Source organism: Xenopus laevis, chromosome 5S (assembly GCF_017654675.1).
Source record: "Xenopus laevis strain J_2021 chromosome 5S, Xenopus_laevis_v10.1, whole genome shotgun sequence".
Lineage (NCBI taxonomy): Eukaryota > Metazoa > Chordata > Amphibia > Anura > Pipidae > Xenopus > Xenopus laevis.
This window is the reverse complement of record NC_054380.1, coordinates 116,298,619-116,315,083: the sequence shown is the minus strand read 5'-3', so window position 1 is coordinate 116,315,083 and position 16,465 is coordinate 116,298,619. Positions and strand designations below refer to the sequence as shown.

At 43.5% G+C, this 16,465-nt stretch overlaps 1 protein-coding gene across 1 annotated transcript; it reads left to right on the top strand.

The window, feature by feature from the left end:
* The first annotated feature begins 352 nt into the window (after positions 1–352).
* On the top strand, positions 353–15,854 carry tm4sf20.S (transmembrane 4 L six family member 20 S homeolog). The gene is made up of 4 exons (XM_018265872.2): positions 353–571; positions 5,212–5,277; positions 12,393–12,544; positions 14,267–15,854. The coding sequence occupies exons 1-4, from the start codon at positions 389–391 to the stop codon at positions 14,550–14,552; spliced, it is 687 nt and encodes a 228-aa protein (XP_018121361.1). The 5' UTR covers positions 353–388; the 3' UTR covers positions 14,553–15,854.
* The last annotated feature ends 611 nt before the right edge of the window (positions 15,855–16,465 follow it).

Below are 16,465 nucleotides of genomic sequence, written 5' to 3'. Positions count from 1 at the left end.
CAGTACTTCCACGAAGGTTGTTCGGAGAAGCTACAAAACTCAGCCTTTGGCCAATTTATTGATCTGGTATATATATATATATATATATATATATATATATTCTTATTAGATACATTGCACTATCCAGTGCAAATATGAATACTTTCTCTGCTTATATCTTAAGATTTTATTAATGCAGGCTAGAAAAGCATAAACATACCATTTAGTCAAATGAGCATCACTACCCTATTTCCGGCTGGGAACGAACTCTGGACCTGCTGACATACAATTGATGCAAATTTATTTTCCCTTTCTGCTAAATTTTAACTTTGACCTTATACAAGAACGCAAAACAATCACTGATAGCAGTCAGTCTGAGCCAGATACTGGATTGCTGGGATCCTCCAAGATGACTTGCACTGAAGGCTGGTCATCCTGCAATGGATTCTTCCTTCTGATCTTATCTTTATTGGCTATTGCATTTAACCTGACCCCACTGATTGCTGATTATGTGGAAGATGGAAGACTCTTTGTTAGCCCTATCTCGTGCTACGAATGGTGGCTACCAGGTTTGGTTGGAGGAGGATTGCTGGTAAGCAGGTTTTCATTTCTGTTTCACCCCATCTACATAAGGAAGACCTACCTGGCAGAATATGCTTGCGCCAAATAGAACCCTCCACATTGCCAGAAAAATGTAGAAAACAGAAAAATGCATGAAGAAAGCTGAAGGCAATAAAATATATGATGACACTGGCAAGATACTATATAGTCTTGAGTTGGGATGTCATCATGGTAGCCTATTAGTTGGTCTCTCATCCTACTAGGCTATCCCCCTCTATCTATAAACATCTATACTAGGTGGGATCTTAGTTGGCAAGGTTCCTGAGTAGATGGTCTCCTTTACCAACAACCAATAGGGAAGTGTTTTGGTGAAGATAAGTATCCCATTAGGGTCACAGAGATATGTAAAGTTAATGGGGGTCTAATTATGTTAGCGAAAGCTTGTGAAATAAAGTAAAATAGTAACAAAAGGTGGTTCACCTTAACTTTTAGGGGCCGATTCACTAACTTCGAGTGAAGGATTCGAAGTAAAAAAACTTCGAATTACGAAGTGTTTTTTGGGCTACTTCGACCATCGAATGGGCTACTTTGACCTTCGACTACGACTTCGAATCGAACTATTCAAACTAAAAATCGTTCGACTATTCGACCATTCGATAGTCGAAGTACTGTCTCTTTAAGAAAAAACTTCGACCCCCTAGTTCGCCATCTAAAAGCTACCGAAGTCAATGTTAGCCTATGGGGAAGGTCCCTATAGGCTTTCCTAAGTTTTTTTGGTCGAAGGATAATCCTTCGATCGTTGGATTAAAATGCTTCGAATCATTCGATTCGAAGGATTTTATCGTTCGATCGAAGGAATATTCCTTTGATCGTTCGATCGCCTATTTGAATATCGATATTCGAAGTCGAAGGATTTTAATTCCCAGTCGAATATCGAGGGTTAATTAACCCTCGATATTCGACCCTTTGTGAATCGGCCCCCAAGTATGTTATAGAATGGTCAATTCTAAGCAACTTTTCAATTGCTCTTCCTTATTTATTTTCCATTATTTGCCTTCTTCTTCCAACACTTTGCAGCCTTCAAAGAGGGTGACTGACCCCATCTGAAAAACAAATGCTCTGTAAAGTTACACATTTACTTTTATTGCTACGTTTTATTACTCATCTTTCTATTCAGCCTTCCTCTATTCATATTCCATTCAAATCGTGTGCAAATGTCTGAAATTGCAAACCGGAGAGCTGCTGAATAAAAAGCTAAATAACTCAAAAACCACAAATAATAAAAAATTAAAACCAATTGCATATTGTCTCAGAATATCACTCTCTACATCATACTAAAAGTTCATTTAAAGGTGAACCACCCCTTTAAGAATAATATCACCCTTGTTTTGTTAACATGGTTGCTCTTGAGGAAAGGTGGAAAGATCATTCACAACTTGTGCATACAGAAGTCATTTAGATGTAACAAAGCTTCAGCTATTCCAGAGGGAAAGATCAAGAACCCCTATTTCTTGCACTCTTAATGCTATACATTTATTACATTATTAAATGAAATATCAGTTAGATCAGTGATCCCCAACCAGTAGCTTGTGAGCAACATGTTGCTCTCCAACCTCATGTTGCTCTCAGTGGCCTCAAAGTAGGAGCTTATTTTTGAATTAAAGTCTTGGTTGTATAGAAACCAGATGTACTGCCAAACAAAGCCTCAATGTAGGTTGACAATCCACATAGGGGCTACCAAATGGCCAATCACAGCACTTATTTGGCACCCCAAGAACATTTTTCATGCTTGTGTTTCTCCTCAACTCCCTTTTCTTCTGAATGTTGCTCATGGGTTCAAAAGGTTGGGGATCCCTGAATTAGTCTCTCCAGTTACTTCATATACCAATGCTTAGATATATTAACGTATGTTTTTTTATTATTCCAAAAGGAATAGTACAGTGCTAGGGACCAACAGCAACCAATCCTAACTCAAATCTGTAAGGTTAAAGCAATACTGAATAGGCTTGTATAAAAAGCTGTATTTAAAATGATGGATCCTTGGCAGAGATGTGAGTTCATATATAAAAATCTATAAGCCAGAATCAAATACTTGATAGAAGCAGATAGTTTTAGTTTAGCAACAATACTTAAAGACTTTGATTAGCCAAAAAGGGTAGTTCTGCAACATTATCTTAAGTTAATTATGGAAAATGATTGTTCAGTATCCTTCACTTTAGTAAGCCAAGAATTCTACAATTGCGACACTGAATTGTACTGGGGTTTTACTGGCTTTTTGGCTGTAGGATAAAAAGCAGTAACAAGTGAGCTGTTGGGGTTTCTTAAGATAGAGAAGTGGAGTCAGTGGAGCATTGTTCTTTAATAGTAAGGCTAGTGTTAGTCACTAGGTAAACCTACAGGCTTTGTAAAACTTAACAATCACACAAAAGAAGGGAGAATGGACAAATCCACCAGGTTGTTCTCCCTTTCTCTGCTTTCCTGCACCAATGTTCTAGAATTTAGCAATGTACAGGTATAACGAGGATTCAACTAGAGTTCACCTTGTGATGTGTGATTAAATTATATAATATTGCTATGCGTTTCACCCACTCCACTGGGCTTTTTAGGAAATAAACTTTAAAGGGCATGTAAAGTCTAAAATAGACGGCTAGAAATGCTGTATTTTGTATACTAAACATGAACATGAACTTACTGCACCACAAGCCTAATCAAACAAATAATTTATACTTTCAAAGTTGGCTACAGGGGTCACCATCTTGTAACTTTGTTAAACATCTTTGCAAGACTAAGACTGTGCAAATCCTCAGTGTGGTCTGGGCTGCTTAGGGATCGTCATAAACAAAGCTGCTTGAGTTCTGCATGGCTGGGAAGTAAGGCGGGGGCTCCCCCTGCTGTTCATAAGTATGATTGTTTCCCTGCTCAGCAGTTAGGGACCATCTGACAATTCCTATCCACAGCAGTAAATGAAGGGAGAATTTCACTGCATACAGTCAGGTTTCTTATAAAAACGGTACACATTTTTTAATTAAAGTATATTGGAGATAGGTTTCTTTTTCATTAAAGAAAGTAAAAATGGGATTTTATTGTTTTGCCTTTACATGCCCTTTTAAACACTCATTTCACCTCACTTCCTTGTATGCCAATTGATTCATCCAGACTGGGTAACATTTTCCTATAGACACAACTCTCTAATTTATGAACCTCATACATTTAATTATATAAGGAAAGAGACTATTTCAAAATACAATAATTTAGCCAAAAGGGTGTTACTGTATCAAAGTCCAAATTTCAACTTTTGTTCCATTTGCATTAACCCAAAGTTATTATAATCACTCCCTTTCACCCAATCAGACTGTACCCACAAGAACTAAATTACCCTTTTTAAATTACCCTTAAATTACCCTTAAAAGAGCACCCATGGATTGTAGCATCATTTATGGTATAAGAAAACATTTTATTTTATTAATAGGCCCTTTAGCTCCTCTATGTTCTCCCATTCACATTGTCAAACTTCTATTGAAATTACCTTTATATCTACAACCACACTCAGGGCTACTCCTGCTTGAGGCAAAGTGAGAATTTAGAGATTTAGTCAATGTTCCCTCTAAGCTGTGCGCTCATGTGTGCTCACACAAATTTTGAGGCCAGCGCACACAACAAATTATGGTGTGAACAAAGAATTTTGTGTGACAAAAAATTTTGCTTTTATTCTGTCTTCAGCACACAGTTTTTAAAAATGTGCATAAAATTTAAAATATGTGCACAAAAGAATGTTTTGTGCATATAGCTGAGAACGAAATAGGAGGAACATCGGATGTAGTTAGGGTTGCAAACGGTTTTTACCCTAACAGCTCAGTTTTCAGGAAGGGCTGCCTGGGTCAAAAGTGCCTGGTTGGTTAGGAAAACCTGGCAGGATTCTCCTTGATTTGCCAATCGCTGATTGCCACATCATAAGCCCTGTGAATATTTATGTCCCAACCTGTGACATTGTAGGTACGTCTCATGACATCAGCAACATGACGTCATCTACAGCCCCCCCCTGTCCTGACCACAAGTCGGGAAAGGTGGCAACCCTAAATGTATTGACTTTAATTCCTTCCACTATTAATTCCATATCCAAAATGTTAATATTTTTTGGATTTTCTTTATGTATGAACAGCCAAGGAGTCTGACTTTTTTGTATTTTTAATACAACTTTTTATGTAGGGTTTTACAAATAATTTTTTTTAAATCTATATATTCTATGTATGATGAATTCTACTGAAAAAATGACCTGTATGTTTAGATAACCTATAACCTATGATAAAAAGAGAAAGGTTTTGTGAAAGTTGAAATTTATCTGAATAAATTGATTACAAAGTTATTTTAACTTTTTTCGTCTCCGTCTTTTCTGAAGTTATAGGATAATATATTGGGAATGCTTTAGAGGAAACCATTTTGTGTTGCGTATTGAGCCGTATATATTGCAAATAAGCTTTTGTGTCCCCAAAAAGCCTTGTGAAACTACACTACTGAGGGCAAAACTAGATAGGTGGCAAGTTAACATTGTACATAGCTGCAGTGCTATTCAGGTGTAACCTGCAGAAACCATATGTATTTGAAATTAAGGCTAAATATAATGGTTTGGGAGTTTTTTGAAGAACCGTAACGTCTCTCTGATGTAACCCACAGGTCTTACCTGCTGTATCAATGACTCTGGCTGCAAGGAAGAAGGGAAGCTGTAATTCCAGAGGAGGGGTAAGTGCTGGACAGATTCATTAAAGGTTATTTCTCTGTCGTCTCAGGGGGACACAGGGACTCTAGGGGTTTAAGCTCCACCCTCCAGGAGGCAGGACACTTAGAATAAAAAAACTTAAGGGGCGTGCCAAGGAACAGGCTTAACCCCACATACTGTAAGCATACCTCAGTTTTTAAGTGTCCTGCTTTCAAGGAGGATGGACTTCGCATGCTCTTCAGCTGCATTCATCATTCTGGGGTATCTCCAGGTACAGGAATGCCTGTTTACTCTGTGAATTCCCCCTTCGCGGGATTCTTCACCGGGGTCTCTACCCTAGCCATTCAGGCTATATCCGACCCACACAGTTACTACCTGCCACCCAATAGGGACAGCAGTTCTGTACGGTGAAGCGCCGGGTGAGTACCATGGCAGTGTTCATGTCTATCTCCCCGGGTTGCTCTCCCCTCCCCCTTCCTTCTCATTTATTTCTGGCCTTCAGGGTATTTAGGCCCCTAGGGGAGTAATTCCCTTCCGACCTGGCTGATTTTCACAACGCGCCATTCATTGCGCCTCTGTCTCTCCGTCTCCCGCTCACAGACGGCTCGCGCGCGCAGCTCCTTCCTGCCGCTTCAACCCTGGAACGCATCGCATTCATGCGTTCCAGGCGCCATTTTTCTTTTAGCGGCGAACAGGAGGAGCTGCGGCGCGCGATCACTAAGCGCGCCATTCTCTGCCAGGAGTGGGATAGAGAGGGACACGGCACAACGGTTTTTCATTAGATTGTTTAGTGAAGCCCCCCTACTTCTTTTAGGGTTCACTCACCCCTTCAGGAAGCAGTCCTCTACCTGATCACTGCAACTTAACCCCTCCACAGCCATTCCTCAGCAGGTACCATTGACACTGCATTATGGCGGAAGGTAAGTCAGGGGGACTTTTCCCAAGGGCGGGGGGAGAGCACCAACAGCACAGGTTACCTATTTTGCCTGCAAAAATTGTCAGTCCAAAATACCAGGGGTCAGGCTGAATCCCTCTGCAGATCTTGCTCCAAGGGACAGGGCCCTGCACCTGCCCAGGAATCTACTGCACCAGAGATTTCTCAATTTGGCGAATCCTCCACAAGATAACTCTGCACACGATGGGATCGCAGGTACATCATCTGACCCCCCAGCTCCCTCATGGGCTATCCAGCTCTCACAGTCTCTAGCATCCTTGCAGAGTTTACCTTCAATTGCTGACAATCTAGGCAGGGCCATAGCTAAACTAGCCCACAAGCCTAGCGGGAAGCGTAAAAGGCCTTCCAGTCCCAAACCGGACGACGACTCCCATTACCTTTCTGAGGGCTCGTCATATGGAGGAGCCGCCTCCCATTCAGAGGGCGAACTTCCACTTTCTGATATTTCCTCTGATGAGGAGGGAGAAAATGAGGGGGAGACCAAGGACAGAGAGGTCCCTCATGATGTGGAGCACATAATCAAGGGAGTGATGGAAGCAGAACAGCACACTTCTTCTGCAAATCTGTTTAAGAGGAAACATAAATCCTCAGCTTGTTTCCCGTCTCATGAACAACTTACCAGCATTATTCACGATGAATGGAATTTCCCTGAACGAAAATTCCAGGCTACTCGTAAATTTTCCAAGTCCTATCCGTTTAATAAAGAATCGGTTGGAAAAATGGTCTATGCCGCCAGCGGTAGACGCTCCAGTCTCTAGACTCTCTAAGTCCACTGCCTTGCCCGTTACAGACGCTGCAGCCTTCAAGGACCCATCTGACAAAAGACTAGAGGGATTCCTGAGGGCAGTATACTCATCTGCTGGCTCTACCTTTCGCCCAGCACTGGCGTCCGCCTGGGTAGCCCGAGCCATACAAGCCTGGTCCGAAACTCTGATTTCAGACATTCAAGAGGGTGTCCCCAGAATAGACCTCATGTCATCTGCACAATCCATCGCGGAGGCAGCAGCATACTTGTGTGACGCAACTCTTGATACCACTCAGATTACCGCTCGCACCTCAGCACTATCTGTGGCTGCCCGCAGGACGCTCTGGCTTAAGAATTGGACAGCTGATATCAGTTCCAAGAAATCCTTAACTTCACTTCCATTCAAGGGACAGAGGCTCTTTGGGGAAGAACTTGAAAAGATCATCTCCCAGGCCACTGGGGGAAAAGCACCTTCCTCCCCCAAAACAAGTACAGACACACATCGTCCTCTAGACGGGGAAAGTTTTTTCGTGGCCCCAGTGGAAGATTCTCCAGACGAAACAGCCCCCCTCAACGCTCCCAGTTTCGTTCCAAGCAAAGTGATAAGGGCCGCACGCCTTGGAAAACCAACAAGTTTCACAACAAGCCTTCAGCCGACAAATCCACTTCCGGTTGACGGGGCACCCCCTCCGGGGTCTCGGCAATCAATAGGGGGCAGATTGCTACGATTCCGGGAGGTTTGGAACCATTATTCGTCAGACGCTTGGGTCACCGAAATAATTTCCGAAGGCTACCATCTGGACTTTTCTTCTCCCCCTCCCAGAAAATTCCTCATGTCCAGACTCCCATCCAAAATCGACAAAGCTCAGGCCTTTCTGGACTGCATTGCCAACATGGAACAGGATGGAGTGATCATCCCTGTTCCCCCGTCAGAGAAATTCTCCGGTTTTTACTCCAACCTGTTCCTAGTCCCAAAGAAGGACGGTTCTTTTCGACCAGTACTGGATCTGAAATTTCTCAACAAACACATACGCTCAGTACGGTTCAAGATGGAGACCTTCGCTCAGTCATCAGAGGTATGGAACCGGGTCAGCTATTGATGTCCCTGGACATAAAAGATGCCTATCTCCACGTGCCCATCTGGCCTCCTCACCACCGCTTCCTCCGTTTTGCCTTCAAGAACCGCCACTACCAGTTTGTGGCACTGCCATTCGGATTAACCTCAGCGCCCCGAGTCTTCACCAAACTCATGGCGGTGACAGCAGCAACCCTCCGACTCCAGGGAGTCTCGGTGACTCCCTACCTCGACGACTTGCTCCTGAAGGCCAGAACGGCAGAACAGTGCAGAGCACATCTTCAGACCGCAATATCCCTGATCCAGAGTTTCGGCTGGACCATCAACTGGATCAAATCCAGTTTGACACCCAGTCACCAAATGATGTTCCTAGGCCTTCATTTCAACACTTTAACGCAGCGGGTGTCCCTACCCCGGACAAGCAGAAGAAGATAAGGGACCAGATCAGGCTTCTTCGTTCCAGTCAACCTCCCACAGTCCACCTAGCTATGCGGGTGCTGGGACTGATGGTCTCGTCCATCGAAGCGGTACCGTTTGCTCAGTTTCACCTACGGCCTCTGCAAGCCAACATCCTATCGGGATGGAAGGGAGGACCTCTAACCCAGAAAATTCACCTGCAGCAAAAGACACGGGAGTCCCTCCTTTGGTGGCTAACCCAACACAACCTATCCACGGGCCAGTCCTGGGCCGTCCCAGACTGGACCGTCATCACAACAGACGCAAGCCTTCTGGGCTGGGGAGCAACGTGGTACAAGCTCTCCGTTCAAGGTCAATGGGCCCCCAGCGAAACCAAGCTTTCCATAAACATCCTGGAGCTTCGGGCAGTGCGACTGGCCCTCAGACACTGGTCTTCACAACTCCAGAACAAATCGGTCCGAGTGCAGAGCGACAACTCCACCACAGTCGCATACATAAACAGACAAGGAGGGACTCGCAGCAAAGCGTGTCTAGCGGAAGTGGACCAAATTCTGACGTGGGCGGAAGCCAGATCAGTCCGACTTTCCGCCATACACATCCCAGGTGTGGACAACACCCAGGCGGATTATCTCAGTCGCAATCAGCTGGATCCGGGAGAATGGGAACTGCATCCCGAAGTGTTTGCGGATCTCGTGGCACAATGGGGTTGTCCTCAAATCGACCTCATGGCCGCCAGACCAAATCGCAAAGTTCCCAACTTCTTCGCTCGTTCCCGGGATCCGATGGCGATGGGTGTGGACGCCATGACACAAGAATGGCGGTTCAGACTGGCTTATGTGTTTCCTCCAATTCCCATGCTTCCTCGGGTGCTGAAGAAGATCCGACAGTCTCCCTCAACTGTGATCGTGATAGCTCCATATTGGCCCAGGAGAACTTGGTTTTCGGACCTTCAGGAGATGTCCATTGCACACCCACTTCGACTTCCAGCCAGGGACGACCTCCTCCAACAAGGTCCCATCGTCCACCACAACCCGGGGCTGTTCGCTTTGACGGGATGGCTGTTGAGGCCACCATTTGGCGAAGACAGGGTTTGACAGAAGAGGTCATTGCCACGATGCTCAGATCACGCAAGGCCACTTCCTCCAAAGCTTATCATCGGGTGTGGCACAATTACTGGAAATGGTGCAAGGAAGCCCACTACTCCTTCCTTGAATGCAACGTTCCCAGAGTTCTCTCCTTCCTGCAAAGGGGACTTCAGCTAGGTCTCAAGTTAAGTTCACTGAAGGTTCAGGTCTCAGCTCTTTCGGTCTTACTCCAGACTCGACTTGCCATGGATGACTCGGTCCGCACATTCCTACAGGGAGTGGCCCATATTGCTCCGCCATTCCGTACCTCAGTACCAGGATGGGACCTCAACCTGGTGTTGGAGGCTCTTCTCGACCCTCCTTTCGAACCACTGGCGGTCATTCCAGAAACATTCTGACTTGGAAGGTGGCGTTCCTGGTTGCCATCTCTTCTACCAGGCGGGTCTCCGAACTCGGTGCCCTTTCATGTGACCCTTCACTACTAGTCTTTCACAAGGACAAAGCAGTACTTCGTACAGTGCCTTCCTTCCTCCCCAAAGTCGTCTCATCGTTCCACATCAACCAAGAGATTGTCGTCCCGTCCTTCTGTCCGGATCCTAAGAATGCCAAGGAACGGCGTCTTCACAGTCTAGATGTGGTCAGAGCACTTCGCTGGTATCTTGAACGCTCCAAACCTTTCCGACGTTCTCAAGCTCTCTTTTTGCTTCCATCCGGCCCCCGTCGGGGCATGGCAGCTTCGAAGACGACAATTGCAAGATGGCTTCGGGAACTCATTCGTCACGCTTATCTTTCCAAGGGGAGACCTCCTCCAACATCCATTCGAGCTCACTCCACGAGAGCCATGGGAGCTTCCTGGGCATGGCGTAACTCGGCTTCTTTGGACCAGATCTGCAGAGCAGCCACTTGGTCCTCGGTTCACACATTCACCAAATTCTATAGCCTTGACACCTTTTCTTCTGCGGAAGCCGCCTTTGGCCGCAAAATACTGCACTCTGTGGTGCAGTAAGGTGTCTTAATTGCTATTCTTCCCGATTTCGCTCCCTCCCTGCTGTTCTGGGGCTGCTTTGTTAAGTCCCCTAGAGTCCCTGTGTCCCCCTGAGACGACAGAGAAAACAGGATTTTTTGTTACTCACCGTTAAATCTGTTTCTCTGTAGTCGATAGGGGGACACAGGGCTTCCCGACCCTAGCGAAATGTTGACCGTTTGGTCTTATGGAAAAGTTTCCTTGGTTTACCTGTTGCCAGTTGATTTTAATTTTTTCTGCAGTCTCTTTGGTACCAACTGAGGTATGCTTACAGTATGTGGGGTTAAGCCTGTTCCTTGGCACACCCCTTAAGTTTTTTTATTCTAAGTGTCCTGCCTCCTGGAGGGTGGAGCTTAAACCCCTAGAGTCCCTGTGTCCCCCTATCGACTACAGAGAAACAGATTTAACGGTGAGTAACAAAAAATCCTGTTTTTATTCACTTGCAACAATTTTAGACACTCCCACCTATAAAGCCACAGACTAATATGCATTTGGTTACTTGAAATCTTGCATTTTTGGATAGGCCATGCCATTTTAAAGACCACATTTAATTTAGCAGAGACCCCACCCACTTGTAACTCTATATGTGTCACTAAATAACATTTCATGCATATATTCTCCTGTCTGTCCATGTAAATGAATACTTTGGGACAACCTCTGGCACTATCAGGGGTGTAACTACAGAGGAATGTAAGAAAAAAAGGCCTGGCACACGGAGCAAGTTAAACCGGGGTCCTACCCCTGGTGTATTTATTGCATCAAACAACGTTTCGGAGGGTGTTCCCCCTGACGAAGGGGGAACGCCCTCCGAAACGTTGTTTGATACAATAAACACACCAGGGGTAGGACCCCGGTTTAACTTGCTCCGTGTGCCAGGCCTTTTTTTCTTACATTGGTCTATTGGGAGTGCCGTCTCCCTTAGGTCTTGGGCACCAGCGTAATCCTACGAAGGGCCTGAGTGTGCGCGTGGTCTCTGTGTAACTACAGAGGAAGCAGACCCTGGGGTGTAGGGCCCAATGAAACCCTTATTAATGAGCAATTTAAATATATCTTGGTAGAATAGGCCCACTTATCAATATTTTGGGGCCCTAAATTGAATTAACTGTGCGGCCCAGAAACATCTAGTTACGCCACTGACCTCATTATATATCACAACACAGTAACCCCAGCAATATATTTCATAGTGACCCAGCTATTTCATAACAGTGACAACAGCAGTATATGACACATGTGAAATATGAAATAATCCGGCATTTCAAGCCACAATGGTTTAAACACTTCATGAAACAGTGCTGCCCAGTATTTCATTACACAGTGGCACCAGAATTCAAATTTTCTCCATTGCCAATTGTTGCTCAGTGACCCAGGGCACTCAGAGATGAAGAATTGGTATGAGAAACACAACACAGAATTGTCTTGAATTACATTAATACACAAGTCAGCAAATGGATTCTGGTTGTTCCAGGGAGGACATTATAATAAATAATAGTAAATAAATAATTACGGTAGTGGCTTGTGAGCAATATGTTGCTCCCCAACCAACCCCTTGCATGTTGCTCCCAGTGGCCTCGGAACAGGAGCTTTTGTTTTTTTGGTTTGTTGGCTTGGAAGCAAGCTTTAATTGCATAAAAACCAGACTTACTGCCAATCAGAGCCTCCTTTAGACTACCAGTCCACATAGGGGCTACCAGATAGCCAATCACAGCCCTTATTTAGCACCCTCGGGAACATTATTCATGCTTTCGTTATTCTTCAACTTTTTAAAATATGAATGTGGCTCACATGTAAAAAGGGGGCCCCTGGTCTAAGTTAATGAATAATAGCTGATCTTTCCCAGATGCTGGCGTCAGCTCTTCTGAGTGTGTTCAGTATTATCGGAGCAGTTTACTGCACTATCATCTCCCTCTTTGCGGTTGCCAAGGGACCACTGATTTGTGAGACAGGGAGCAATGAGCTGAGCAGCTGTGACTACACCCTAGCCAACCTCAGGTGCGTTTAACTGCCACCTTTTCTTTTGTATTCTTTCAAAATTGCACATAAAATGTAGAATCTGTGGTGCCAACATAAACGTTTTCAGGTATCTGTTTGATCGATGCCGCACACTTGCTTACATGGCAATATGTAGCTTTATAAAAGACTGGTGGCGGTCTGAAACATTGCCGAATTGTTTGGGTCAGAGCCCATGGCTTAATAAAGGCTTTTTGAAGAAAAAGAAAATCGTGAGTGGTGCTGTCCATGATACAAGTATTGTTGGACTTGCACCAGCTTGAAGCAGTTTGAAAGGCACAGGTGCTGACTGGATTACTTTGTGAATATGTAGCATAGATCAATGAGCCAAGGTTTAAAGGGTGAACAGATAAAACTAAAGTTATTTGTACCTAATATTATGATTAATAAGTGAGATTTGCTTCTGAAAGTCCCTATTAGTTCTTGTGCGGGTGCTCATAAACCTACTGCTTTTATATTTGTGGCAGAATATCAGCAGCCTTCTCAAGTTTTATTGCAGCCATTTTAGTTAAGTTTACTTACCTCACTGCAGTTGGCCAGTGGATCAAGGCAGGGTTGGAAACAGGGGTAGGCAGAAGAGGTACTTACCTCTGGGGGATGTAAAGCACGTGTCTCTTCTGTCCCCTACCCCTAATACATACAAGGCCCATGTCCCCTCATTGACTACTGGTGTTCCCATCAATGCCGTTTCAAATTGCAAATGTGTCTGTTTTTGTTTGCACCCCGCCACTGGGGGGGGGCCTGGCCCGGTAGCGGGCTAGAAACTAATTTCTGTCTAGTTGTTGTCATTTTCATCAAAATCAAACCTGCCCAATTGATATCAGGCCGATTTTTTTGGCCTGATATAGATCGGGAAGACCCGTCGGAAGCCCCCCCACAATCGTCTTAAGGCATGGACACACATGCGGATCTTCGTCGTGTTTTTTTGGGGCGGTTCACGCCGCATTTTAAAAAAAAATATATATATATATATGCTTAGTGGTTTTAGCCTATGCAATGGCACATTACATTAGAGTATTTACGCGGCAGTCAGCTTTTTTAAAGGGCATGTGAAGGCAAAAAAATAAAATCCGATTTTTACTTTCTTTAATGAAAAAGAAACCCATCTCCAATATACTTTAATTAAAAAATGTGTACCGTTTTTATAAGAAACCTGACTGTATGCAGTGAAATTCTCCCTTCATTTACTGCTGTGGATAGGAATTGTCAGATGGTCCCTAACTTCTGAGCAGGGAAACAATCAGACTTATGAACAGCAGGGGGAGCCCCCGCCTTACTTCCCAGCCATGCAGAACTCGAGCAGCTTTGTTTATGACGATCCCTAAGCAGCCCAGACCACACTGAGCATGTGCACAGTCTTAGTCTTGCAAAGATGTTTAACAAAGTTACAAGATGGTGACCCCCTGTAGCCAACTTTGAAAGCATAAATTATTTGTTTGATTAGGCTTGTGGTGCAGTAAGTTCATGTTTATATTTAGTATACAAAATACAGCATTTCTAGCCTTATTCTATTTTAGACTTTACATGCCCTTTATAAACAGTGGTGTGAACTGCATGTGTGTGTGTCCACAGCCTAAAGGACCGATATCAGCAGCTTTAATCTGCACATGTATGGCCACCTTTAAACATTTAGATGTAAAGATGAACTGTGATGTATAAAATATTATCTCCAAACTGTGTGATAAAGTGTTTTCTCTGCTACAGCTCTAACTCCTTCAAAGAGCTCCGGTTTGATCTGGCCTGGCTCCTGAACACCACCTGCTTGCCAAGAGTAGATCCTGCCATTACAGCCGCACAAGGAATTATTCACGAGAGGGACCTTTCCATAGAACTGAATGAAGACACCCAGAAGATCATCCACATCACTGTGTTTGTGGCATTGGCCATTATTGGGCTAGTGGAGGCTTTGGTGGCCATCAGCCAGGCTGTAGCTGGATTGTTTGGCTTCATCTGCGGAACATCTAAAAGAAGACAAAGCCAGTATGCCTAAGAAATAAAGGACAATGAAATGTAAAATCACCACGAGGACACCAATTTGTTTGGAACCTCTTCAGTGATGGCAAACTTTTTGCCCAGGACTGCCAATCCTTTTCTTTAGAAAAATGCACAGGCCCTGGGTACTGTTGTGCAGAGAATTCCACAATCCCTGGAGCCCCCTGAACTGTTTCAAGCTGGGCACATGCACCAGGCCAGGGCAGCACAGGGGATACCTGGGAACTCTGCACAACAGTACAACAAAGAGAAACCCAGGCCTGGCAAATGAGGATGGTGATTATTCAGTGGTGGGCTAACAAATTGCAACACCCCAGTGATTTGACTTTCATTGTCCTTTAAAGAAGGGTTTGCCATAATCACATACAATGTAAAGCTGGGCAAACAGGGTAAAATCTGAGCCAAATAAGCTGATTTACTCAATTTGCTCCCACCAGCTTGGGAGACCAAATCAGAATGATCCATTTGTTTAGTGACAAATAATTGGATCATAATGAGGACCACATGTGTGTGCCAATTTCCTCATAAATCCTCATCTGGATTTAGGATTCTCTATTTATTTATAATAATATTCACTTTGATCTCCTTAGATGGTAAAGAGTTGTCTTATTCTGTTATATAAAGACATTTTCATATTGACACCAGATCTGGGGTGAGAATGTCTTCCCTTTTGACAGGCACATCTTAAATGCTAATTATTCCTAACCTACCGTAATGAATTAAAGAATCTGTCATTATGAATAAAATGTGCATTAGGCCAGACTACAGGTGGCATTTGGGCATCCTGATAAAAGTTATTTGGCACTGCTTGGTCAATATTGAGGCCAACTCATGTACAGGTAACGGATCTATTATCCAGAGTGCTTGGGACCTGGGGCTTTCTGGATTAGGGGTCTTTACTTCATTTGGAATACCATAAAAAAAAAAATTTAATCAATTAAACTCAATAGGCTGGTTATGCTTCCAATAAGGATTAATTATATCTTAGCTGGAATCAAATACAACGTACTGCTTTATTATTACAGAGAAAAACGTATTTTAAAATGTGAATTATTTAATTAAAATGGAGAGTCTATGCGAGATGGTCTTCCCATAATTTGGAGCTTCCTGGATTAGGGGTTTCCAGATAACGGATCCCATACTTGTAGTTGCTAAAGGAAATGTAATTAATACTGACTTGTAAATGGTGTATTTGTTATTTAAATTTCTTTCCTATCCTAATGAGTTGAATGGTAATAAATGTCAATAGTACTGTTTGTTCTTGCTAGGCCTTTGCTTATAAATAAAGTTTAGAAAGATTCACTTTTCCACAATTTTTTTTAAGTCGAATAATTAGTAAAAAAAAAAAAACTTTTCCCAATTAACCCACCCACCAAAAAAACCTACCCTTCCCTCCCGGCCCACCCCACAAACTTGGGTGGGCCTATACTCAAAACTGTTATTTGACGTGAGGAGTGTTGTTGTGGTGACCTAGGCAGTTCTCTTTTTCAACACTTAGGGGGTTATTTATTAAAGTCTGAATGCCAAAATCTCAAGAAATTCAAGTTTTTTTTACTATAAAATCTGAATTTTTAGAGAAAAAAAGCCCTCAAATTTTTCGAGATTTATTATATCCCGAGGATGCAAAAAAATCAGAATCCGAAAATACTCCATCTTCAGCCTGTTGAGTGTTCTCTGTAGAAGTCAATGGCAGAGGTTCTATTTGCAATTTGAAGATATTATGGGCTGCACTGGGTTTCGTATAATAATCAGAACATTATAGGCTTTTCTGCCGACTTTTCGGGCTTCAAATCCAGATATTCAGATACTTCTCGCGACAATCCAAAAAAGTTGTGTTTTTTTCCGATCAGATTTAATGATAAATAAGCTTATATTGTGTATCCTAGTTTGGTCTGACTTTTTTTATTTAAA

What these genes read in the sequence shown, in the direction of transcription:
- tm4sf20.S (XM_018265872.2), top strand. Translation starts at nt 389, where the DNA reads ATGACTTGCACTGAAGGCTGGTCATCCTGCAATGGATTCTTCCTTCTG. An exon ending in GCTGTAATTCCAGAGGAGGG is followed by an intron (nt 5,278 to 12,392) that starts GTAAGTGCTGGA and finishes GATCTTTCCCAG; the next exon opens with ATGCTGGCGTCAGCTCTTCT. An exon ending in TACACCCTAGCCAACCTCAG is followed by an intron (nt 12,545 to 14,266) that starts GTGCGTTTAACT and finishes TCTCTGCTACAG; the next exon opens with CTCTAACTCCTTCAAAGAGC.